At 41.7% G+C, this 25,220-nt stretch overlaps 1 protein-coding gene across 2 annotated transcripts in view; it reads right to left on the bottom strand.

The window, feature by feature from the left end:
* The window catches only part of LOC146080614 (cadherin-10-like), a 397,974-nt gene that overhangs the window by 117,410 nt on the left and 255,344 nt on the right, over nt 1-25,220 (bottom strand). For both annotated transcript variants that reach the window (XM_083188085.1, XM_083188083.1), the window contains 3 exons: nt 16,563-16,682; nt 9,718-9,885; nt 6,355-6,542 (listed from right to left, as the gene is read on the bottom strand). In XM_083188085.1, the coding sequence (XP_083044211.1) occupies nt 6,355-6,542; nt 9,718-9,885; nt 16,563-16,682 (476 nt within the window). The remainder of the gene's footprint in view (nt 1-6,354; nt 6,543-9,717; nt 9,886-16,562; nt 16,683-25,220) is intronic.

The following is a 25,220-nucleotide window of genomic DNA, read 5'->3' as shown; positions in this document are numbered from 1 at the left end:
CTCTTGGCGCAGTTTTGAATCTGTCATTTTGTGTGTGTATTGTCTCAATTATGGTTTATGTTAGTAAGAATGTCCTCACTGTTGCTTATCAAGAGATCCAGGATATCGTTATTTCTGGTTGGACTTTCAATAAATTGATACAAATAGTGTTCATTGAGGGCATCCAATAAAACATTTCCCTTAGCGGTACTACTTGACCTATCTTTCCAATTTATTTCTGGGTAATTAAAGTCACCCATAACAATAAAGGCTCCTAAGCTGGCCGCTTTATCCACCTGCAGCAAGAGGTCTTTTTCCTCCTCCTTATTTATGTTGGGTGGCTTATAACATGTTCCTACTATAAGTTTTTCAATTACATATGTGATTTCTACCCATACTGATTCTACTGTCCCCTTTGTGCTCTTGTATATGTCTTCCCTTATGTATGGTTTTAAGGATGATTTAACATATAAACATACTCCCCCCCTCCCCTTCTACCTAATCTTTTTTTTCTAAACAGGCTATACCCTTCCTCCTCCCACTCATGTGATTCGTCCCACCAAGTTTCAGTACTACCTATGAGATCAAAATCTTTCTCCAAAACTAGGATATTTAGTTCCCCATGTTACCCATTAAACTCCTAGCATTCAGATAAAGGCATTTCAGATCTTGTTTTCCCTTTGCCTTTGTCATGGGGGCACTCTTATAATTAAAACATAACTTTTAATAGTATTAAATGTAAGATAGGGGTATATCTTTCCTATTATGACACATTACAAACAAAACAACAAAAACACAAAATTTATTTATCAAAATTTAAAATGTAGTTTTGAGGTATATAGTAATTTATTGTATATGAGGCAAAACAGTCTCAATCCTCAGAAGACTAATAACCATAAATCATAAATTTTGCAGATGACCTGACGTCTAATAATCACCAAAATTAGGTGCGTATCCACTATGGGTTATATGGTTCACAAATAACAAAGCAAATGGTATAAGCGGCAAGCTTCACACTTAAATTACTATATATATATATATATATATATATATATATATATATATATATATATATTATAACTTGGTTGGATGAAGTAGGCACTCACCAAAGTAGTAGAAAGTTCAAAAATGTATTTATTCCATCAATAATGGCATACATGTACTAGTAAGCCTGCTCGGTGCAAATGCTTCAAAGCAGGCTACCTTGTGATTGTGCATGTGTGAGAGAGAAAGAGATGTAGTTTCAATCACTGCCAACAGATGGTAGTGTTTAGGAGACACACAAATGCATTGAAAAGAATACATCTATACATTATAGAAGAACTATTTATAATAATAAAAATTATAGCTCTTATACACCATCCACTCACGTTGTTGTACATATAAGTAGGTGAGGGTGCCAATAATAAAATAAGGGGTATAAGGAGCAATTAAAACAATGTGATTTATAGGTACAGTAAAGGAAATGGGGAGATCAGGTAATGTAAATAAGTGTTTATATAGATTATAGTGTTGTGTTACAAATAATATGTATTGTAATATTAGTAGAAAGGGTTAAATTAAAATTATGTACATGTTAGGGATAATGGGTTAGTGGGTATAAATAAAAAATATAATGCTGCTTATGCCAATTCCATTAGCACTGGCCAGTGCTGGCCGACATACCTCCACTCCCTGTTCTACTCCTCCAGTAGTTGCACTGGATGTTGGGGGGATGTCAATGTGTCTGATGTTATCAGTAAGGAGTGTCGAGAGAGGTAGAGTTATTTATGTAGATCCACTTATTGAGAAAGTCACGTGAGCATGACGAAACGCGTTTAGGAAGCTTTGAGGAGAACCTGAGCCTGTGCAACTATCTGTCTGTGCCGGCAAATTCAAACCATTCCTCCTTCACCCACAGGCACTTGCCTCTGAGCCCAGGATTATATTGCCTATACGCCCACATATACTAAGTGAGGCAAACGATCACGGCAACATTAAGGACTATACTGCCTACTATAAACATCGACGTAAGACCACACCTGCAGCTGTTAAACATCAGCCGGGTGTTTTCTGTTCAGCTGCCTCGTAAAGGAAAGGGAGCCTTGTGGAGTGGTGTGTGGCACTGCAGGTTCCATCCGTCCGCCTGATCACATGCGGCTGCAGTACAAAAAGGGTTAATTGGATTCCACGCTCTGCTGAGGTTCTGCATCATCCGCCCGACTGCTGAGCACTCAAACAAAGAACTGTGCTGTCTGACAACGTGCCCATTTCACCCAGCATATTTGGAAAGCCTAGGTCAGATGAGCTCACCTCAATTATACAAGTGCTTTTTACTTCCCTGTCTATCCAACAATCTTTCTGTGTGACTGGGGATGCCCAGAAAAGCACAAATACCCACCAGGAAGGAAACACTGACACTAAACAGGGTTTTATTAACTAATTAGCACCAAGCGTATTTTAATGTGATTTGACTTATTTACTATATTAGATGTGCACAAATACATGTATGTATTTTTTATTGTGATTGTGATTTAATTATTAGTACAATTATTTTATTTTAACTCATACCTGCATCTTTTACAGTCACAATTTGTCCTATTACCTAATTTACTAATTATAAACCACAGATCTGCTTAGTATACCTCTTATCTCACGTCCCCCAGCGCAATTGAATTTCTATCTTTATTTAGGTAGGGGCCCCAAAGCACAGCTTTGCCCGGGGGCCCATAATGTTGTTATTATGGCCCTGCTTGTGGAGGCCCCTTGTTAAATTCATCAGCATATTACTCTACCCCCTGTTAGTCTTACAGTAGCTTACTGAATATGTTTCTATACTTTCCGATGTGAGAGTGGCAGAAGTTCATTATACAGAATATTATTAGAAAAGTATTACAACCATTCCTACCGCTGTTATCACATGGGTGAATAGTCAATTGATCATTTGATTTTATAGTATAAAGCCCATGAATTTACTGTATGAAGGTAAACAGAGACAGAAGCATTTGTGTACCTTAAATGTACATAATAACAATGCAGGTTTAGAAGCTTCCCCGGACCCTTTGCCAAAGAAGCTACCTCTTTATTGTTATTTATTTAATATCATTGTCATTATTGATAGCCTGCTATACGTTTACATACAAAATACTGTAGCTTTTTTACTTCTGACTTTTGTGAAAAAAAAATGTAAAGTTAAGTTTAACCAAAGCATACTGTATTCTATTTTCTGTTTTTCACTTTGTGATGTATAGTTCTTTAGGTTTGTTTTGTCTCTTGTGATTCATCTTCACCTATTTAATGAATTTTTAGTCTGTATTTTCTGGTTTGGGAATTCATTGCTCATAAATTTTCAAATCGGTGTTTAAAAGCAGAGCCTCTGGGACTGGATGTTCTATTGCTGTTGTTGACTTCTCTCTGAGGTGTTAAATTAGGCACTGAAAATTATTTGTGATACTTTATTGTTGCCTTCTCATTAGAATGACAGTTTGCTTTTGTTATATTGTATTACACTTCATGCTGTTCACTGTTGCAAAGATAGTGCTGATTTCCATGAAATGCAAAATGATACAGTTCTAAAGTGCATTATCTTCAGCTGAATCACATTTATTATTCAAATAGCATTTAACAGGGAAATGTATAAAATTTTCATGTTTTAATTCAATAAAAAATATAGTATTGTATAAGATGCATTGCCCATGTTGTTTTAATGCTAATTTTACTAGTACAGTACTGTACATTTACAAGGCTATTACCACTACTGCTGCAAATTATTATTATTATTATTATTATTAGTAGTAGTAGTAGTAGTAGTAGTAGTAGTAGTAGTAGTAATAGTAAATTGTAGTAGTAGCAGCAGCAGTATTAGTAGTGGATTTGAAAATAGTAGGGAGAGGGAAGAGGAAAGAGGTTGTTACTGGATGCACTCTTGTAGGACACTTTATGTATAGTGTCAATGGAAAACCATTCTAGTTTTCCATTGACACTATACACAAAGTGTCCTACAAGAGTGCATCCAGTAACAACTTCTTTCCTCTTCCCTCTCCCTACTATTTTCTGTTCATTGACCAAGTTGGCCAGGATAGCACCCCGCTAATATTGCAACACCAATAACAAGTGGTTCATTACCCGCACATTGAAGGGCACTCATCTTATCTGTGTGCAGAATCCCCACAAACCCCCTCTTAGTAGTGGATTAGTAATATTTTCATTACTTTGTAAAGCTTCACAGTCACCCAGAACAATAGACAGTGGGTAAAACAGGACAAACATAAAAAATGGAAATATAAAATTGGTCAAATAGTTGAAGACATCAAAACAAAGAGTAGAGAGTGCACTGTTTATGAGCAAATTTGTAAAATATTGGTATTAGTAGTAGTAGTAGTAGTACTATGATAACACTGCCGCATTAGTAATAGCAGCAGGAGTAGTAGTAGTAGTAGTAAAGGAAACAGTAATTTATACAAAGCCGAAATATTGACAATACATTTTAAATAATAATAATAATAATAATAATAATAATAATTATTATTATTATTATTATTATTATTATTATTATTATTATTATTAGCAGTAGTAGTAGCAGCAGCAAGAGTACTAATAGCAGTAGTAGTTGTAGTACAGTAGTAGTAGTAGTAGTAGTAGTAGTTGTAATAGTACACTGCTGCTCTCACCAATGGTAGGGATTACCACCTTATCATTTTTACTATGTTAAGTATTTTGTATTTATTCATTCAAACGCTGTGAATGGGACTAATACCTTAAGGGACCGATTCAGACATATTCGTTAGGGTCCAAATTTGGCCCGGTCCCCGATTTTCAGGGTTTGCGCAAGTGTGAATATGCACATGTGCAAACCCCCTGAGTGAACAGCTTAGACAAGTTTCACACTTGCCAAGCCCTTCACTCTGGGAAGGGAGGGCTGAGGGTGGGCATGGGGCGATAGCAGTGGAATGCACAGTGTTATTTTGGGTGTCCCCATAAAAATGCTAGGCGAACGTAGGCGTGGAGATGCCTCCTCGAGCGACTATCTTCACACGGATTCGGCAGATAGTGGATGGAATATAATTCAGTATAGACTGACTATTTTTTACTGAAGGGGAGAAAAATTATTCGATGGCGAGCAATAATCGAATGATTTCCATTCCGCCGCATGCATCCGGGCAGCGTTTACCTGTTCGCTAGACTACAACCATATGCAGCCTAGACTTGCAGGTCTGAATCAAGCCCTAAATACAATCTGCTTAAATAAATTGTATACCATTTTTGGAAATGATGGACAGAGCACACATACAGTATGAACCTTTATCATTTAAGTCAATCAAATTCATTTATTTCATTAGCCCAGAGGGTTAAGTGTAAAGGATATCTGAGATCTTTGTATAAAGGAGTACAGTTGGTAATTTGGGCAAAAAGGATTCACTGGGACATAAAGGGAAAGTATCAGTGAGGGAGGTGGGCAGAAAAAAATCCAAGGGTGTGTAATATGAAAGCAGAGCGAGGAAGATATGGAGAATGCAGGGGGGGGGGGGGGACGACGGACGACAGAGGGGGTTATTCTAGTTCACTCTTTCTGACAAAATCCTTCTTAGATGGACAAAACCATGTGCACTGCAGGTGGGACAGATGTTACTTGTGCAGAGAGTATTAGATTTGGGTGGGGTTTTACTTCAAAGTGAGATCTATATTGCAGTGTAAAAATAAAGCAGTCAGTATTTACCCTGCACAGAAACAAAATAACTCACCCAAATCTAATTCTCTGTGCACGTTACATCTGCCCCCTGCAGTGCACATGGTTTTGTCCATCTAAGAAGGACTTTGTCAGGAAGAGTGAACTAGAATAAGGCCCAGAGTGAGAGGTGGGCAGAGAGATTGAGATAGGGAAAATAAAAGTATGGTGTTGAAGGAGGTATCGACACAGAGAGATAGTGTAAGTATGAGAGAGATATTGTATGTGTGAAAAAGTGAGAGAGGATTTGAAACATTATGTTGTAGTATGAGGTGATTCTTTATCCAGGGTTAATCTTTCTGAGAGTTGTTTTGATTCTAACATTGCCCATTATGAAATGTTACAAAAGCAACATAACTAATAACCAACTATAAGATACATTTTTTAGTGACAGTGTTGCAGGTTTCATTTCCTGTTTTGTAGGAAACTTGACCATGAACAGAAATTGTGGGTGGGTGTAAAGGCGGTGGGTGTAAAGACTGGATCTTTTGAAATGGTGTTTATTGTTCTTTAGTATAACACTGCATATTTCTAGATTCCAAGCAAATTTAGCTGTAAACAAATGTTTTACGTAGAGATTTTGTAGAGGTGATGAGAGTTTTAGCTACAGTACTTTGCATATCACACATCACTTTGTAGCATATTACTACAAATGAAAATAAAGTACATACCTTCCTAATAGTTATGACACCATCCTGTGTCATTTTCTCTGTGGTAATTTCAAACATGCCCATTTCATCGCCATCAATTATTCGGTATCTTACTTCAGCATTTCTGCCAATATCAGCATCCACAGCTTTTATATGACCAACTACAGTACCTACGTGAGACGACTCCGGAACACTGAGATGATAGGTATCTGAATTTGAAAGTTAGAAAAGATAATTCTCATTATAATATCATATAATAGTAAAGTAATATAATATTTTAACATATGTATGGTCACAATTCCTTTATATACTTTATTTCACTACAGAGTCAATGAAAGTATATGACTACAATATTTGGTTGTGTTTCAAAATCACATGTTTTTTTTAAAATGTAACCTACAGTGAGTGCCAGATTAAGCCTTCGGGGGGCCCGGGGCACTTTAGACATACATACATACATACATACCACATGAAAAGCCTGTATTTGTCCCTCAGCACCTTACTCTGTAGGAGACCTCACAGTCCCAGTGCTGGCTCTGATTAAAAACCCTCCCATGACAAGGCTGCTGCTGCTGTTATCCATGGGCCTGAAAAGCATGTAATGAGCTCCACCAATCAGAGCTCAGCACAAACGTCTCAGCCTCTGCCCTCTGGTGCAAAGTGTCATGGGACTTAGTCAACTCCCAGTAATGCACTGCACACTTGGCTCCCAATGCTCAGCACCATTAATCATTGTCACATTGGCAGATAGGTGAAGCTGCAGCACTACCCCACTCCCATGCACAAAATCTTCAGCTAAAAAAAAAATATATATATATATATATATTTTTTGAAAAATACATGCCAACCACAGGGGCCCCCTAGCTAGAGGGGGGCCCAGGGGCACTGACCCCTTGTGCCCCCATTATAATCCGGCCCTGCCTACAGTGCCATACAACATGCAAATTTAGAATGATCTAATTCATTAGTACTGCACAATATAATATTGTTCTAAAAAAAAACTAATCTAATATACTAACGAACCAAACAAATGTACAGATGTGATTAAGTGGAATATTCATCAAGCCCATGTTGCCTAATATTCATGTGGAAACTGTTTTTCCTTGTGAGCAGAGCCAGTTAAAAATAAACTAGTAGAGAGGATATAGCTGAGCAACTGTATATCCTGCAGTAGGTTAACTCATTTTGTAGAATGCAGTCTCCATCTTAATGTATCCACTTTTATTGGGTATTAAAATGACCTACAGGTATTGGCCCTGATTCTGGTTTGATCGTTCCCCTGCGCTTTTGCACAGGGAAGTGATGTTTAGCTACTATACACGCGCATAAACTTTTATGCACTTGTGCACCCACTTTGTTCAAGTGGGCATGGCAAATTGATTATTTGCCAGCCCATTCGCACATAGCAGTATGGCCACAGGTAGCGCCCATGGGAACACCCAGCATTTCCTGGGTGTTCCCATGAAAATGCTGGGCATTCTGATTTAAATGCAATCGTGATGCAGGTGCCAGAGGCTGGCAGCTAACGTCACTGGATGTCAGCTGCCTGCCCTATTCCCGTACAGGGGCGCTGCAGATTATAGACACCAGAGTGTGTATCAGATCTGCAAGTGCTAGAGAAATCATTCGATGGACGGCAAACATTGAATGATTTCTGCCTCGCACGCAATCTACAAATGGATTTTTATCAGAATTAGAATCAGCTTTATTTGGCCAGGTATACTTGCGTATTCTAGGAATTAGTTTTGGATTGCTGTGCAACAGCAAGGATAGGAACGAGTAAAACAGTGACAGTACAGATATATAACACACTTACAGATATACGTATACTGATGGGGGACACCGACATGGGGAACATATATTTGCTGAGTGGAACAGCACCCAGGCAGCCATTCAGTGGTGCCACTTGGTAATTGCATCATACAGATAGGTAACATGTAAAAACAGTGACAGTACAGATATATATCACACGTACATATGTGTATCCTGATGAGGGACTTGTACATGGGGAACAAATATTTTCTGAGTGACATAGCACCCAGGCTGCCATTCAGTGTCACCACTTGGTGATTGCACCAGACAGATAATTAACAAGTAAAAAACAGTGACAGTACAGATATACATCACACATACAGATATGTGTATGCTGATGAGGGACACGGACATGGGGAACACCTATTTGCTGAGCTGCATAGCACCCAGGTAGCCATTCAGTGGTGCCACTAAGTCGTTGCAACAGCCAGCTAGGTAAACAGTACAGATATGGAACACTACAGGGTAGGCACAGAGTACATATTTTAGGCTGGGTGGCACAGATCCTAGGCAGCCATCAGCGGCACCATCTTGACTTCGCCACTCACAGGGCTGCAGTGAAAGGGCTCAAATAGGCCAGCATGGAGGGGTCCAGAGGCTGTCTTCTGTAGGGCTGGGCCAGCGTGTCAGGGGCCCTGGCTGGAGCTGCAGCTGGACCTGCCCCGATGGTCGTGGTTTGCAAATGCGCATTGCTGCATATGTGCAAACCCAGACTGTGAATATCTGCAGCAAGTTAATCACTAACCAAGCCTTTCGCAGCAGGGAGAGAGGGACATGAGTGGTGGTGAGAGTGGGGGTTACAGTATAAGTGAGTTGAGAAATCATGTGATGGTTGTTGACCATCGAATGATTTCTCCTGCAGCGACGACATGCGAGGGGATGTGACTTCGTTATACATCTCCTTGCATGGATGTGACTGGTAATGGCGGCAGGGGAATTTGTGTAGGCAGTGGGCTGTGTTATATGGCTCGCTAAGCAGCAGATTTTCGATGCTTAGTGAGTCAACTAGAATCACCTCCTAGATGCAATGCAATTTAGTACAAAAAGTGCTGCCTACACATACTTTTGGCTTGCAATTTGAAATACATGGGAGTGCACATCACTCCACAAGCCAAAATAAAAACTGTGTGATTTGAACTACAAGCAATGAGTTTTTAACTAAAAGGTTCAAAACACATCTGAGAAACGCACCATTAGGTGTCTATACATAAACCAGTGGCCAGTGGAGAAGTTGCCCTTGGCAACCAATCTGCATTGAAGTAACGTTTATCAAGTACCTTCTACAAAACTATAAAGAACAGTTGATTGGTTGCCATGGGCAACTTGTCCACCTGCTCACTTTTCCACTCTTTTCACTGCTTCTGGAATAGGCCCTTAATTGAAAAGCCCATAATCACTAAGTGCCAATTTGTAGCAATGTAGCCCACTCCATATCAATGATTAAAACAATTTTTAAAATGTAATCATTCTGAAATCTACCACTGTTCAATTAAAATACTTTATATATATATATATGCTACCGGTGCATAACTTTCCTTTGTAAATACAAGTCTCAGTTATGATCTCACTTACTTTGAGTAAATCTTGGCGGATTGTCATTGACGTCAGTCAGGGTAATGTTCACAGTAGTAGTGCCAGATAATCCACCCATCTGACCACCCATATCTTTGGCCTGGATAACAACTTGATAATGTTCTCTGATTTCTCGATTCATGTTTGGCAAAGCAGTTCGAATAATACCTTTATAGAAAATTAAGACAATTTACAGTATTTAAAGACTACTCTTTAAGCCATAGACCTATTAATTGAGATGCAACACACAAAACTGGTTACTTTATGATTTATGAGTAATCTAATACCTTTATAGGATGTAACCGCAGATAAAATAAAATGAGAGGTTAATAATATGAACAAACCATGAGGCTTATTCTGAGTCAATTATAATGTGGTCGAGTGTGCAGGATACTGCAGAAGCTAGATTCACTGTACTAATGAGATCATATCTGCTGCTTTAATTGGGAATATGCTCTGTACACTGATATTCCATCCACATATGTCATTAGAGGCACTTGCACCACCCCCATCTGAAATTATTTGCCATTTTCCAAATGCACAACTTAGAATAGCAGAAAACAAGACAAAACATAATTGTATGCCCAGTTTTTGCTCCCAAACACCAAATCATGCAAGGAGAGATCCAACAATAGCAAGTCGGCTCCTGATTGGCCAGAAATCATTCTAACTAGAGACGCAGAGGAGGAAACATCTCTGCTCTAGATGCGCTGAGATGTTACTTCCTCGGCGTCTGTATTCAGAATGATTTCTGGCCAATCAGGAGCCGACTTTCTCGGCTCCTGATTGGCCAAGAAATCATTCTGTGCAGAGACGCCGAGGAGGAAACATCTCAGCGCCTGTCAAAGTCCTGCGAGCCGGGTAGCAGATGGGAGCAGCGCTGTCACCGGAGAGGATTCCGAGGTCGTCGCCGGGGACCAGGTGAGTTGGATTTGCTTCCTTAGGTACCCCTGGGGACTACCTCGGATCCAGGACCCCGGATTCTGCAGCCCAGGAGCCCCGGAACCCCAGGACCAGCCCCGAAACCAGGACCAAGGCCCCGGAACCGGACTCTTCTGCCCTGGAGCCCCGGAGGACGGACCCAGGATCCAGGGACCGGCCTACGGGCTCAAGGTAGGTAAGTATCAGTTTGTGTGTGTTTTGTATGTATTAAACTTTTATTTTACAGTGTGTCAGTGTGATTTTGTTAACTATTTTTTGTACTGCTGAACTACAAGTGCCAGCGGGCCCTTTAATGCCCCGCATGCTGGGACTTGTGGTTCTCCAAGTCCCAGCATGCGGGGTAGGCTTGCTGGGACTCATAGTTCGCCAGTATAAAACAATAGTTTTACTTCTTTTTTTACACAAGCCATCAGCCCGATGCCCACCGCCCAGGGGCATCGGGGACAGCCCCGGACTATCAGCATGGGCTGGTAAGTCCTGTAGGGGGGGACCCCTTCATTGGGGGGGTCCCCACTTCCCCAGGACCCCTGCCCATGCTGACCAGCCAGGGGGTTAATGCTTTGGCCACGGGAGCTTATATAATAAGTTTCCCCCGGCTGTGGCATTACCCTGCTGGCTGGTTGTGTCCGGTGCTGGTTCTTAAAATACGGGGGACCCCTAGTCACTTTGTACCCCGTATTTTGGGAACCAGCGCCGGACCTTGAGCCTGGTGCTGGTTTCATGAAATCAAGGGGACCCCTATTTGTCGGGGACCCTGATTTTATGTCACCAGCACCGGCTCAGTGAGCCCGGGGCTGGTTATACTCGGGCGGGGGACCCCGCGCTCGTTTTTTTTTATTTTAACCCTTTATTTTATTTTTTACAGCAGAACCCTGCACAGAACATTGCGATCTGTGCAGGGTTCTGGCTAATTCGCCAAACAGACCCTGGTCTGAAATAAGTGCGAAAATTAGGCACCTAAAAAATGCGTGGTGCAAATGCGCATTGCATTAAATAAGCGACTTGTATACTTTTCTATACGAAAACATCTGGATGCGATAAAAATGCGAATTAATCTCGCAATTTTTATCAGCATACCTTAACGCACATAATATGCGATTTCAGTCCCTTAGCGCATCCCATTAAATTAACGATTTAATGGGAAAATGCGATATCGCCATTTTGTGGTCTAATTACCGCAAAAAAAGCCAAATCGCATCCCATAGAATGTCACCCTTAGAGAGACAGTTAAAGTTAAAAGTGTAGTGTTTAGAGCGATACTGTTGAGAAATGTGCATATCCATTATCTCAGCCTTATCCCCAAACACTGCTGTGTACTTAAGTTTGGCAATCTACATACAGTAAGGGAACCTATTTGACAGAATTAAATCCCACAGGTATCAATAAATGTAATGACACATTGACTGATGTTGCCAAACATTGTGGGTGAATGCATGCAGTGATTTAAGGCAATTGTTTTCTGAAGCACTCCGACTGGAAATTGATCCATGCATGCATGTATGGGCAACTTTCTTAAGGGCAAAATTGCAATTTTCTGTACTCTCTTGGGTTCGGCATACAGTATTTATGTAACAAAGGCTCAAAGCTATAATCTCTGTGTCACAATGCATGAGTGGAGGGCCAATTATCACACGACTTTATCTTTTCAAATCTAGTTTGAGCGAAAGGAAAAACAATAAAGTTATCTAGCAATATATGCCTTCAAAAAAGGCTTGATATGCTACAACGTTATTGCTAGACTGAAAATTCTACAGTTATTAGCTATAACATCATTGTGAGAAAATCAAATTGCACTGAATTGAATTTTGGTAAGGTTCTCTAGCATGTTATTTTTTTTTAGAGATTCAGCTGTGTGATTTTCATTTCCCCTATACTGTTCTTCTATGGTATTTTTTTTACTTTGAGGTCTTAAAAACAACTGGATTTTTCCCAGAATCAAGAAGCAAGAGCAAAAGTACAGCATATATAGACTACAAAACTAATATTCCTCAAGCACAGGTCCGACTTGTCCGAGGAACAGATTGGACCTGATTTCCCTTTAACTCCCCCGGCCAAACCTTGGGATAGCTGTATTCGATTTGGCATTCGATTTTTTTTACTCCCAGGGAGCTGCTGATGGGAAGGAGATTTTAAAATTGCTATTCAAAAGAATGGAGGCTAATGATTGGCTATGAGAGCTCTCCCATTGTTTTGAATGTGAGTTATAAAATCTCCTGCCTGCCTATCGCAGTGCCGCTATGTGCTACCACAGTGGTGGGGGGGGGGGGAAAGGGGATCTTGGAGGAGAAGAGCAGGGAGGGCGCTTCCCCAATCTGCAGGCCATAGGCAGCTGGCACACACCTACAGATCAGCAGGCACGGTGACAGGGGGGTTAAGGGGGAACGCCATCCTGGGCCCCGCCGATCTGAGGGGCCCGAAGCATGCCCCCTGTCGCTCAGTACCTCAGTTGGCACAGTCCCCTCCCTGAGTCCCCTCTCAGCCACACGGCCAGAACACCATGCAGGGAAAGGATTAAGGAAGGAGCTGCAACATGGGGCTACATGGGGGCGGGACTCGGCGGGGGGCAGGGCTTCACGAGGCTAGGGAGGCAGAGCACTGGGAGCAGAGGGATGCTGTTCTGTGTAGTAAAGGCAGGGAAAGGCCATCCATGCATGGATCAATGTGCAAGTGAGCAGCGCCGGCTGCTGTATGCTTAAGCTTTTTAAAAACTTACTTTTATGCTGGCTCTAAGGTGTATGAGGGACAGGAGAAAGAGGGTGCAGGACGCAGGAAGAGGCAGTGACATACTGTGTACTAGGGTAAAAGATTGCTGATGTGTGCTCCCTATGCTGTGCACTGCCTTCCTCGTAGTATGAATATATATATATATATATATATATATATATATATATATATATATATATATATATATATATATATATATATATATATATATAGTGATCAGCGGCGGTACAAGCAGCAGCACTCCAAGGATTTTTTAAAAGATGCTTTAATGGTGCTCCAATGTTTCGGGGTTGCGTGACTCCGTTTTCAAGGTCTAAAGTAACCCACTGTTACTTTATACCTTTATACCTTGAACATGGGGTCACGCAACCCTCTTTCTCCTGTCCCTCACACATCTTAGAGCCAGCATAAAAGTACGTTTTTAAAAAGCTTAAGCATACAGCGGCCAGCGCTGCTCACTTGCACATTGATCCATGCATGGATGGCCTTTCCCTGCCTTTCCTCCACAGAACAGCATCCCTCTGCTCCCAGTGCTCTGCCTCAACGAAGCCCCTTGTGGGCTCTCTGCACTCGCCACGCTGCCAGCACAGTGGCTCGCTGCGCTCGCCACGTATTTTATTCTCCCTCTATGGGGGTCGTGGACCCCCATGAGGGAGCAGTCAGGATTCCGAGGTCGGGGTAATAAATGTCGGAGTCCCGACTGTCAGTGAGTCGTCCGGCACCCATTGCATCAGCGTGATAGAACACAGGATGCAGAGTGAGGGCATTAGTGTGATAGAGCGCAGGCTGCAGGGTGAAGGATTGCATCTGTGTGATAAAACACAGGCTGCAGGGTGAGGAAATGCATCAATGTGATAGAACACAGGCTGCAGGGTAAGGGAGTGCGTCAGTGTGACAGAGAGCAGGGTGAGGGATTGCATTGCGTCAGTGTGATAGAATTCAGGCCACAGGGGGAGGGTTTGCATCAGTGTAATAAAGCGCAGACCACAGGGTGAGGTATTGCATCAGTGTGATAGAACGCAGGCCGCAGGGTGAGGGATTGCGTCAGTATGATAGAACGCAGGCCGCAGGGTGAGGGATTGCATCAGTGTGATAGATCACAGGCCACAGGGTGAGGGATTACGAGGGGAGGAGCATGGCAGTTTGATTGAGCGCAGGCTGCAGAAACAGGGTTGCTCCCAGAAATTTCTTCCAGGCTAGTTTTCCATCCCAATCTAACCCTCCCTCCCTGCTCCGCAGCAATCCAGTAATGGGCACGTGGTGCTTCCAGTGTGTGTCTCAGCATATGGGGCCCCAAGAATTCTGTTGCCAGCCCTGCAGATCAGATGTGATATATCTCTGGTGCTAAAAAGCACCTGCAATGTGTCACTAATGCATCCAATCTGACACATCTGGAAGCTTCATTTAGATGTACATTTGAATGTGCATCGGACCGGATGTCAAACACATCCAATTTGGACTATTTTTATTTAGTATATCTGGCCAATTCGAAAAAATCGTGTGAAAATGGGTCAAATTGAACCTGTGTATGGGGACCTTTTAGGAGGACATATGTATACTAAGCCTTGGAGTTTGATAAAGTGGACAGTGATAGATTAGCAGCCAATCAACTCCTAACTGCCATATTACAGGCCTTGTTGGAAAAATGATAGTTAGTAGCTGGTTGGCTGGTAATTTATCTCCATATACTTTATGTTTATACTAGTCTTAAAACATAGGACCTGATTTAGCATGGACCATGATTGATAGAATTGCAAATTCCTGCATTTGTGATGTTTCTTTGACTGTATTTTGAGTAACTCTGACCTTAGTCAGACTTGCAGTTGCAGGGCAGCTTACTAGGTCAAGGAAAATGCATTTATGACAGTCTTTGGTCTCACCGCATTCATTAAATGGGGTGACAGTCCAGCGTTTTCCAAATGCTGGCTGCCCTGCCCCCATCCCTGCAAACACCTGCCTGAACACAGGGAATCTGCACAGAGGTTTGCTTATGCAAGCCCTAGTGAATGAGGGCAATAGACCACTATATTTACAAAGGACACCAACATACAGGGCTTAAAGTAGTAATTGGGAGCTTGTGGAACTCAATCCCCTCCCCCCCCCCCCCCCAATTAGGCAGAGCCCAGGCCATTGCCAGGACTTTCGTCACCTCCTGCAAACTATAAATATGTGCCCTACTCCTCCCATACCTTATAAAAAGACAGTGTCCTCATAAATAGATAATACTGTACCCCCAAATTCAAATTATGCCACACAGTAGAACAATTGGTACTTATATGTTAGTTGGGCGCCCACTAATCTATTTGCTTAGTTTTCCGTGGCCCCCTCGTGGGGCTCGCTATGCTCACCACGCTTCGGGCTCGGTGGCTCGATGCGCTCGCCACACTATACAAAATCAACTCCATAACGACATGAATAGTGGGTGCCCAACTAACTATAGTGGGTGCCCAACTAACATATAAGTACCGAACAATCCTATTCACATTACACTACAGGTATTAATGCCCCATATTGATATTACACCACATAGTAGAGCCCCTTATTCCTGATATGACACACAGAAATTAACCTTATTTAAAACTAATCAGTTATTGCCCGTTATTCATGTTACTCTACACAGTACTTATGCAGGATGTCACACAGTAGTGTAGTTTATACAAAATGGCAAAAGTAGTAGTGCCCATTACACATAATACCCACAGTAGTAGTGCTGCTTATGAATATAATGTCCACAGCAATAGTACACCTTACACAAAACGGCCACAGTAATAGCCCCCTTACACATGATACCTCCAGTAGTGCTCCATTATACAAATAATGCCAGCCATAGTAGTGACCTTTATATACATAATGCACACAGTAGTTCCCCTTATACACATATATGTCACTTCAACATCACACCGTCCATGTCACTTCAGCAACTCCATGCCCTGTGTCCTTCCAGCAGCATTCCTACAGTACCTCTCTGTACAACATTTTACACTCACAGTAAAATTAACTACATTATACTTTAGCATCTTAACTTCTATTAAAGCCTTTAGGTCCACTCCAAAAAAAGTAGGACATAATAAGGTGATTTATGAACAGTAAACAACTGTACATTTTTGCCAATTTTTTCAAGCAGCATTATAGTACACTTTTCTTTTATGCCGCTAATTAAACATATTAGATGCACTAACCTGTTTCAGGTTCCACAGAAAAATATGGCTGCCCCTGAAGTATGCTGTAAATAACTTTGGCACTGTTTCCATATGAAGGGTCATCTGCATCTGCAGCTGTTACTTGCACCACAAAAGTACCTGTGTTCAAAATAATTAAGCACAAAGACATTCAGCATGTTATCTAATTGTGTCTATTTTAATGTTGCAAAAATATGATACAAATTGTTAATATAATAACATTTACTAACCCATCTACCAATATGCTCTTGTTGTATACTGAATACTTTTTTAAGATCTGATACTGAGATTTGAGCAGAGCATAAAAAAACAAATAATTTTGTATCAATAACTAGCCATGCGCCAATTCAAGGACTCCTAATAAGGATGGCCAATCCCGGGATCGGCGGGATCCCGGGATTTGGCCCCAAAATCGTCGGGATTTCATTCCCGGGATTGAAGGTTCCAATCCCGGGATTTCGGGATTAGACGGCGCATGCGCCGTCTAACGCCGGGCAGCGTCTGAGCTCCTACTCCGATGATGCCCTGCTTCTTCCGATGGCGGCGCGGCTCTGCGTAGCGTGATGTCAGTAGTCACGCTGCGCAGGCCAGAAAGCTGCACTGCCACTCCCGGACAGGGCCGGATTTACTTCAGTCGTACCGTTTAGCTTGTTCCCCACTGTTATAGCCTCATAAATCCTGCCATACATCCCGGAATCCCGGGAATCCCAGGATTGAGCATTTTTCAATCTCGAATCCCGGGATTGAAAAAATGCCCTGGGATTTTCATTTTGCATACAGTGTACTTATTTATTCAGGCTTTGAAATGAAAAGAACACACATACTGTAAAGCTTTATTTTTACAATACAATGAGGTACAGATTTCAGTTTAGACACACCACTCTTAAATCTATATGTCTGTACACATTTTAAAACTACCCAACCTGTAGTACAGCAGGGTTCAGCAAAGAGCAAAAGGAATTGCTCTTTTTAGTTTACTCCCAATTCAGTCAGACCCAAAGGGGCCGAATAGGTGAACCCCAACGCTATAGCTCTGAGCTCTGCGCTATTTAATTAAGTATTGGTAAACCACTTGGCAAAACCTAGATGATGCACGTCATGCAGATTTTTATTCATAGCCTCTAGAGCTGAAAGGAAAAATACACTTTAGATGCACCCTCTGTGGCTTACGTACAGAGAAACCCATAGATTTCAGGCATTTAACCTGAAATCAATGTGTCAACAAGCATTATCTATGGTTTTCCAAACTAGACGAGGGCCACAACAATTGGTGGGGGGTTGGGTTTTGTAGGGAAACCATGAAGAGTTGTTAGCGTGCGTGCTTTGATGTGGATAGGTTTCAGAGGCAGACCAGGGCTGGACTGGCACGCAGGGGGCAAGTAGCTCTGGTCCTTCCCTGTTTTAGGCGCCCCCTGGACAGCGCTCTCCCGACCCATATTTAGCTGATGTTTGGTCCAATGATTGTGATCAGGCTCTGAGCCTGAGCTGCTGGACTAATCAGTAGGCAATGGGGGCAGGGGTGGAGGGGGGTGCTATGGATGACATATTACTTCCTTGATCGAGGTGTTAAACCCCCAGATTCGGACCAGACTGGGTAAATGAATAACAATTGATTAGTTCCCTTTCTCCTACTGTAAATGTTATTACCTACTGTAACAACATTTCTGTTAGTAACTGGACTTAATCTATTTTATATGCTGTTGGACTATCATTCTGATAAAGTGCATTATTGGATTTTTAAGAATTTAAACATATGTTTTTTTCTAATTAATTATGAAATATATGAGTATACATATTCTAATAAATATTTTATAACACCTGAATGGCAATTATGATTTCTATTCACAGCCACACAAACTAAAATAACTAGGTATATACTTATCTTGATCTTATAGCCATGGGGGCAGGGCCGCCGACAGGGTAGACTGTCCACTGCCCACCAGTGTGGTTTTTTTTCTGGGCTGTCCTGGGCCCCACAATATGTAGTGGCAGCCCTGCATGGGGGGATTGCAACTCTAACAATGATCATCTCTGGAATCATACAGTATTATGGCTTTTTCAAAACGTAACCATCAATGGGGGTTTCTCACACCTGATTGCTTGGCTGTGTATTTGCAAGTCTGGAGATTATTGATAGACTGTGTGTGCATACGACTCATAGTATGCATGCGTGAGGCCTTCCTGCAATAAAATCCTGCTACTTTTTTATTTCTGGCCATATGCAAGTTGATTGACAGGAAGCTGGCATTTAGAGATGGTAACAAGCGGTTTTCTGGGAGTGTGATGTCAGCTCCATGTGATGTCAGCTCCAGCCCTAATCAGACTGCTTCTATCGAAGTCCTGGGCTACGCACAGATTGCACAAACTGGCACAATCATTAGACAGTGAGTGGTTTGTGAATCGATTGCAGCGAATCACCTATCCTGTGTATTTTCACAAGTCATGCTAAGAAATTTTTAGGCTAGCTTGGGGCGGGATTTTACTCTTTCTGGGTGGCGTTTACCTGATCACAGTGCTCTGTTATTTTGCAGAGCAGTGATCAGGTCTGAAAAACCTCTAAAGTCTCAGCTTGTGTTTTAAACAAATAATCTAGTCATCAAGGTACCTGAGAATTTGCATTCAAAAACAATTGCCTGGTCACAAATGTGTAAAAATGATACATAAAAACCTGATAAACAAGAAACTGATATATAGCCAGGTTGTTAGTGCATACTGTATACACTAAAAAGACACCACCTGGCTTACATTACATGTAATTTACAATGATAATATACCAACTAAGTTTGAATACAGTTTACATAATCCTGCAAAGTACACTTACAAACACGCACATTTTAGAAAGTTATTCAGCTCTATAATTCTTCATTTTAAAATGTTTTAGGTATTGCCTAAAATAGCTGTTTGCGTAGGATTTCCATAAGTTAATGTACTAGCTGTAACATTTATCTCTATTATACCTATTCAAAATCAATCATAATTGTGCCATACATGGCATAGCTCAATAATGTCACTGCAAGTTTTTGACATGTACAGTAAGCATTTTTCTGCCAGTACATGAAATTTCCCCAATCTTGTTCAAATTAACACTTCCTTTAAACTCTACTCACGTAACATGAAGTTTTAATAAATCTGTAACTCTGGGGCAGATTTATTAAGCTCGGTGAAGTGATAAAGTACCTGGTTTTTATCACCGGCCAATCAGCTGCTAACTGTGAAGGCTTGGTTTGAAAAATGACAGGTGGGAGCTGATTGTCCGGTGATAAAAACCAGACACTTTATCATTTCATCGAGCTTAATAAATCTACCCCTAAATAACATGTGATTACTTACTTCTTTTTTGTCTTAGGAAAATGTAGTACTACTGTACACTCATAAGATCCCATCCCAATACAATATGTGTGGAGGCATGACGGCCCCATTATGTGTGGAGGCATGACGGCCCCATTGCTAATGTCTTGGACCTATGCAAATGGGTGCTTTGCCACTCTAGGGGCAAATTAACACAATCTTGGAGGTGGGAACTCTCTTCCATGCCCAGAGACAGGTTCAGGCCAGGGTTCTATTTTCCCACCACACTCCTATCTCATTACCTCCTTATTTAAGACGTTTGTTGTAATCAAGTCATTGTACACCTGTGCTTCTAGTTTTAATAGTGTTGTTCCCTGTAGAAGTATCCATTATGAGACATGGAATTTCTTCAATGAAGGAGAATTGGATAACTGGAATAGCCTCTTATTAGAAGTGGTAGCGGCTAAGACAGTAGAGAAATCTAAGCACGCTAGGGATAGGCATTTGAATACCCTCAAGACGAACTAAGGATCAAATGGGTTTGAGATTACCTAAATGATACAAAAGGACCAGACCAGCTGGATTATGTGTTTGTTATCTGCCATCAAACTCTATATTTTATGCAAACACCCATTTTCTTCCTCATAAGAAACCCATAACATTTTTCAGAGATACATATGTGTCCTCATACATCTAACCTGAATACACAATGCTGCGTGACTCTGATAGCATCAGCATATTTTTTTGTAAAAAATGGAAGAACTAGGAGACTGTGTTAATTCATTTGATATGTATATCTGTGTGCTACTTATAGGCCATGCACACGGGGTGATTACAGACCCATTTCTAAGTGATCTGTCTAGATTGCTTGTGGATAAGTTCAGATGAGGGTAACTCGTATAGGTATGGAAGACAACAAGGGAAAAAAGCAATAATTAGGATGGTCATTGATAGTATAAAAGTGATAAAAGGGAATTGATGAAGTTTCCCAAGGTAGAATAGTGTACCCTCACTCACACTAAGGGAAGCATGTACATTATGGGGATAATGTATAAAAACAGTTTGACATAAAGAAAAAAAGGGTACTTGTGTATTAGCAGGGCGCCCTCTAAGCTATTTGCTTAGTGAAATCTCATCGCATGGCACCTTTTCGTGCCGTGCGATGTGATGCAATGCAATCTCACTAGTTAATTTATTCTCTGCACCCTGAATGCCGATCGCATCGCATCACACGCAAAATCACATGCGATCCCAAAACACCCCCTTTGTACATGTCTATGTGATGCAATAGGATTTAGCACACCCTCCACTATCCACGTCACCCCGAAGCGTGGCGAGCGGATGTGGAACGCGTCCTCCCAACCTTTTCATACCCCCACTATCCACGTCGGCGTGGAGTTGATTTTATAATGTGTGGTGAGCGCAGCAAGCCACCGAGCCCTAAGCATGGCAAGTGCAGCAAACCACCGAGCCCAAAGCGTGGCGAGCACAGCTTTCCCCGCGAGGGGACAGGGAATACATGTAAAGTAATCCGCGTCCCCTCGCAGTGCACGCTGCGCTCGCCATGCTTCGGGCTTGATGGCTCGCTTCGCTCGCCACACTTTATAAAATCAACTCCCCGCCAACGTGGATAGTAGGGGTATGAAAAGGTCGGGAGGATGCGTAACGCATCCCCATCGCGGGGCTCACTGCGCTCGCCACACTTCTGGCTGGCATGGATAGTGGTGGTGTTTTAGGAACACATTCACACCTGCCATATCATACATCTGAGACAGTAATGATTGCATGTGTTAACTTAACTGGATTTTACTTAATAATGAAGAAAAAAATATCAAATGAACAAATTACAATAATAACAATTAATCAAGAACAAAGAAAATAATAAAAGAGTAATTCTTCTGATTCTGCATCAGCCTTTGGAAGAAAAGAAAGTGCATAAATAATATGCTCAAAAGCATTTTCTGCACCCACAGTCTGCCGCCAGATAAATTCCTGTAGGTAGGAGTCGAGATTCTGCCGTGTGGTGCTTCTTTGACGCTTGTTGCGCCATTTACAGGATCCTCAAAGGCGCGCAATGTTTTGTGTGTGAACACCAGTCTCCGAATTGACGTAATTAAATCTGTGGTTAACCCGAGCATGGTGGTACCCTGCATGCTCCAGCTGCTCGGTGTTAAAGGCATGCCAGCAATCAGAGTAGATAGTCGGAGGGATGGTATGGAACTCTCTTGGTATTAGCGCAATAGGTCAATGGTGCCAAGAAGGGGTGATTAAATCATTCTCCCAGTTACAAGTCGAGTTTAATATACCTAAGGAAGTATTCTTTAGATACCTTCAAGTGAGAAGCGCTATGACCCAAAACTGCAAGGGTGAACTTTGGGTGACGGAGGAGAACCCCTGTAAAATGTTTATTAGACAACTTGGGAAGGACAAACGATTGTACAAATTGTACCACTACCTACACTCATTCACTCAGTCTGAGGAGCTGGATGTCCTTCGTTCAAAATGGACGGAAGATATCCCTCAGCTGGATGAAAGTAGGTGGAGGGTGGCACTGGCGGGCCCTCGGCTGGCGACCAATCTAATGCGGACACAACAGATCCAATTTAATATCTTACACAGGACCTATATAACGCCCGTCAGAATGAAAAAATTTGCAGGGTCAGTATCCGACAGGTGCCCAAAGTGCGGAGAAGGGGCGGCTACATTCGAGCACCTGCTTTGGAGTTGTAGGGAGGTTAGCAGGTTCTGGGATGAAATAACGGGAACCCTTGTCCAGCTCGGCATACCAAGGGAAGGTCCTGGGGATATGGGATGATAGAGTAATAAATCGTGAGATGAAGCAGCTGGGTAAGAATCTTTCGGCCCTAGCTAAAGTCATAATAGCCCGTCGCTGGATGTCCCCTTTAGGACCATTACATGGCAAATGGATCAACTTGGTCAATCAGACGAGTGAACATGAGAAATACGTTTATGCATCTCGGGGTCAGAGTAGGAAGTATCAGGGGATATGGTATTATTGGAATAGGTCGGTCAATTATCAAGTTCACAGTAATTTAGGTTAAAATATTAATTGCACTTTGAAGCAAGAAGAATTAGAAGTTAGCGATTTATGAAGGAGGGGAGTTCCCCCCGTTAGGCACAAAGGGGCCTCTAACACGGCAAAATAAACCACTGGGCACAAAGTAGGCACAAGCAGGGAGGAGAAAGCGTGAACAAGTGAGAATGGTGACCCCAGAGTAAAGGGATCCCGGTCTTTTCTCCCCTTATTGATAAAATGTATAAGAAGTATGTAAACGACACAGACACAAAAAGGTTAAATAATTAATGTATGGTCTCTAGATATAAATAATGTTGAAGGGGGCACTTAGGGCACGACCTTCTGGTTCTTTGTTAATACATATATTTTCTTCTTTTCTTTTTTTTTTGTCTCTCTCTCCCATGTATACACAGAGTATGGCCTGATATGAGCCTATTGGGATCTATTAATAGAGCGGCTGGCTCTTGATTAAAATCTGAAAAGAATGTAAAGGAGGTGCAAAATAAATAGGATAACAGGGAAAAGAAGGGAATAGTCTAGGGCTGAATAGGGGGTAGGGAAGGGAAAGGAAAGGAAAGGACGAGTCCGGAAGTAACGGGAGAATGATATAGGCATGGTAGAAGAGGTTAAAAAATTAGGTCGAGTAAGGTATCATGGGCTGTGAACAGGTTGTATGTCAATGTAATTGTCTTTGTGCGTGTTTGTAATAAAAACAAACGTGATCCCTATTGTGAGGGAATGTATGTATGTATTTTGTCTTTTTGATATTGAAAATTAAATAAACACTCAATTAAAAAAAAAAAAAGATAGTCGTCTCCGGTTCAATTAATTGATTGATGGTGGCCATCAGGGTACAGACGTCACATCTTTGTACAGGTGTAACAAAGCACTCACCCGTGTCTCTTGAAATGCCTCCGAATAGCCACTGTTGAGGCAGCATCCGTCCCACGTGACTTTTCCTCTGTACAAAGAGGCTCTTATAGGTTTTATTTGACAACTTGAGTTGTTGCTCATAGGAAATGATACTTGTGAGCTCCTCCGCCCATGAATAAATGAACCGTATCAGCGTAAGGAAAGTTAAACGGAAACCCGGGAACCAATGTGCCGCACAGAGGCTCACCTTCTTCCGACATGTTTTAATATGGCAGCGCCTCTTGCACTCCTTCATATTTAAGCCCATTGGGTGTCCATTAACACAAGTTTGTGTCACTGGCAGCAAATGGTGCTGCTGGAAGAAAACCACTGCCTCCTCCTCTGTCTGCTGCTAATATACAAGTACCATATTAACTAGTGAGATTGCATCGCACGGCACAATACCGTGCCATGCAAAGCGATTTCACTATGCCTGCGAACGTATGCAAATTTGGCATCCTGCAAATACACAAGTATAGAAAAAAGAAATATGACAGTACCTGAGAGAGCGGGATGTGAATATTTATTTCACTATTGGTTCTGCTGTGGAACTAGGAATCCCAGCAAGCCCATTAATGGGCTGCTTGCTGGAACTTCTGGTTCTTCAAGTCACAGTATGTGGACCAGGCTTGCTAGGACTCATAGTTCCACAGCAGAACCCAATGGTATTTTCTAATTTTACACTACCATCAGCCGTGGATTGTTGAGTTCACAACGGCTCTAGACAATCCACGTCCGTTTTTGCCAAAACGCCCTCTTTTTTCACTGATGACAGGCAGAACATTGAATTCCACCTGTCAATAAACTGGCAAACAGATCGAAAATGGGACAGGGTTTCCGACTGTTGGAACGTTCCAACAGATGGATCCTGGGATTTAATACCCCCTATTTATGTGCTTACAGTAAATTAACAGGACGAGTGGGCAATAAATTCATTTAACTGATTTTTTTTTAAAGTTGCAGCCTATAAGAAGAAGGTGGAAATTTGTTGAGTAAACCTCAAGTAATATGGGTGATACAGGATTCTGGTTAAAATTATAGGATTACTGGTGATTTTAGGATATAAAAGTGTCTAGAACTAAATAGAGTTCTTACTGTATTTTCCATTTTCCCTGTTGTGCTTGTTGCTGACTCCTGCTGTTCAGATAGTAATAATTGGATTAATGGTAACTGTAAAACATATTTACTATAATAAAACCTGAAGTAAAACTACAGTTGAAATGTTTAGCTTATTTAACACATTCGCTGTACTGTTCTGAGCCTATTTATCAATAATAATATCACTAGTTGTTTTCATGCAGCACCTACAAAAATGAAACCTTGGGCCTAATTCAGTCCTGATCGCAGGACAAATTTGTGCTCAAAATGGGAAATACCATGTGCACTGCAGGTGGAACAAATGTAGCATGCAAAGAGAGTTA

The sequence above is a fragment of the Crinia signifera genome, chromosome 5 (genome assembly GCF_055691185.1).
Source record: "Crinia signifera chromosome 5, ASM5569118v1, whole genome shotgun sequence".
NCBI classification, from domain to species: Eukaryota; Metazoa; Chordata; class Amphibia; order Anura; family Myobatrachidae; genus Crinia; species Crinia signifera.
The sequence above is the reverse complement of the archived record's forward strand: the minus strand, read 5'-3'. Positions and strand labels throughout refer to the sequence as shown.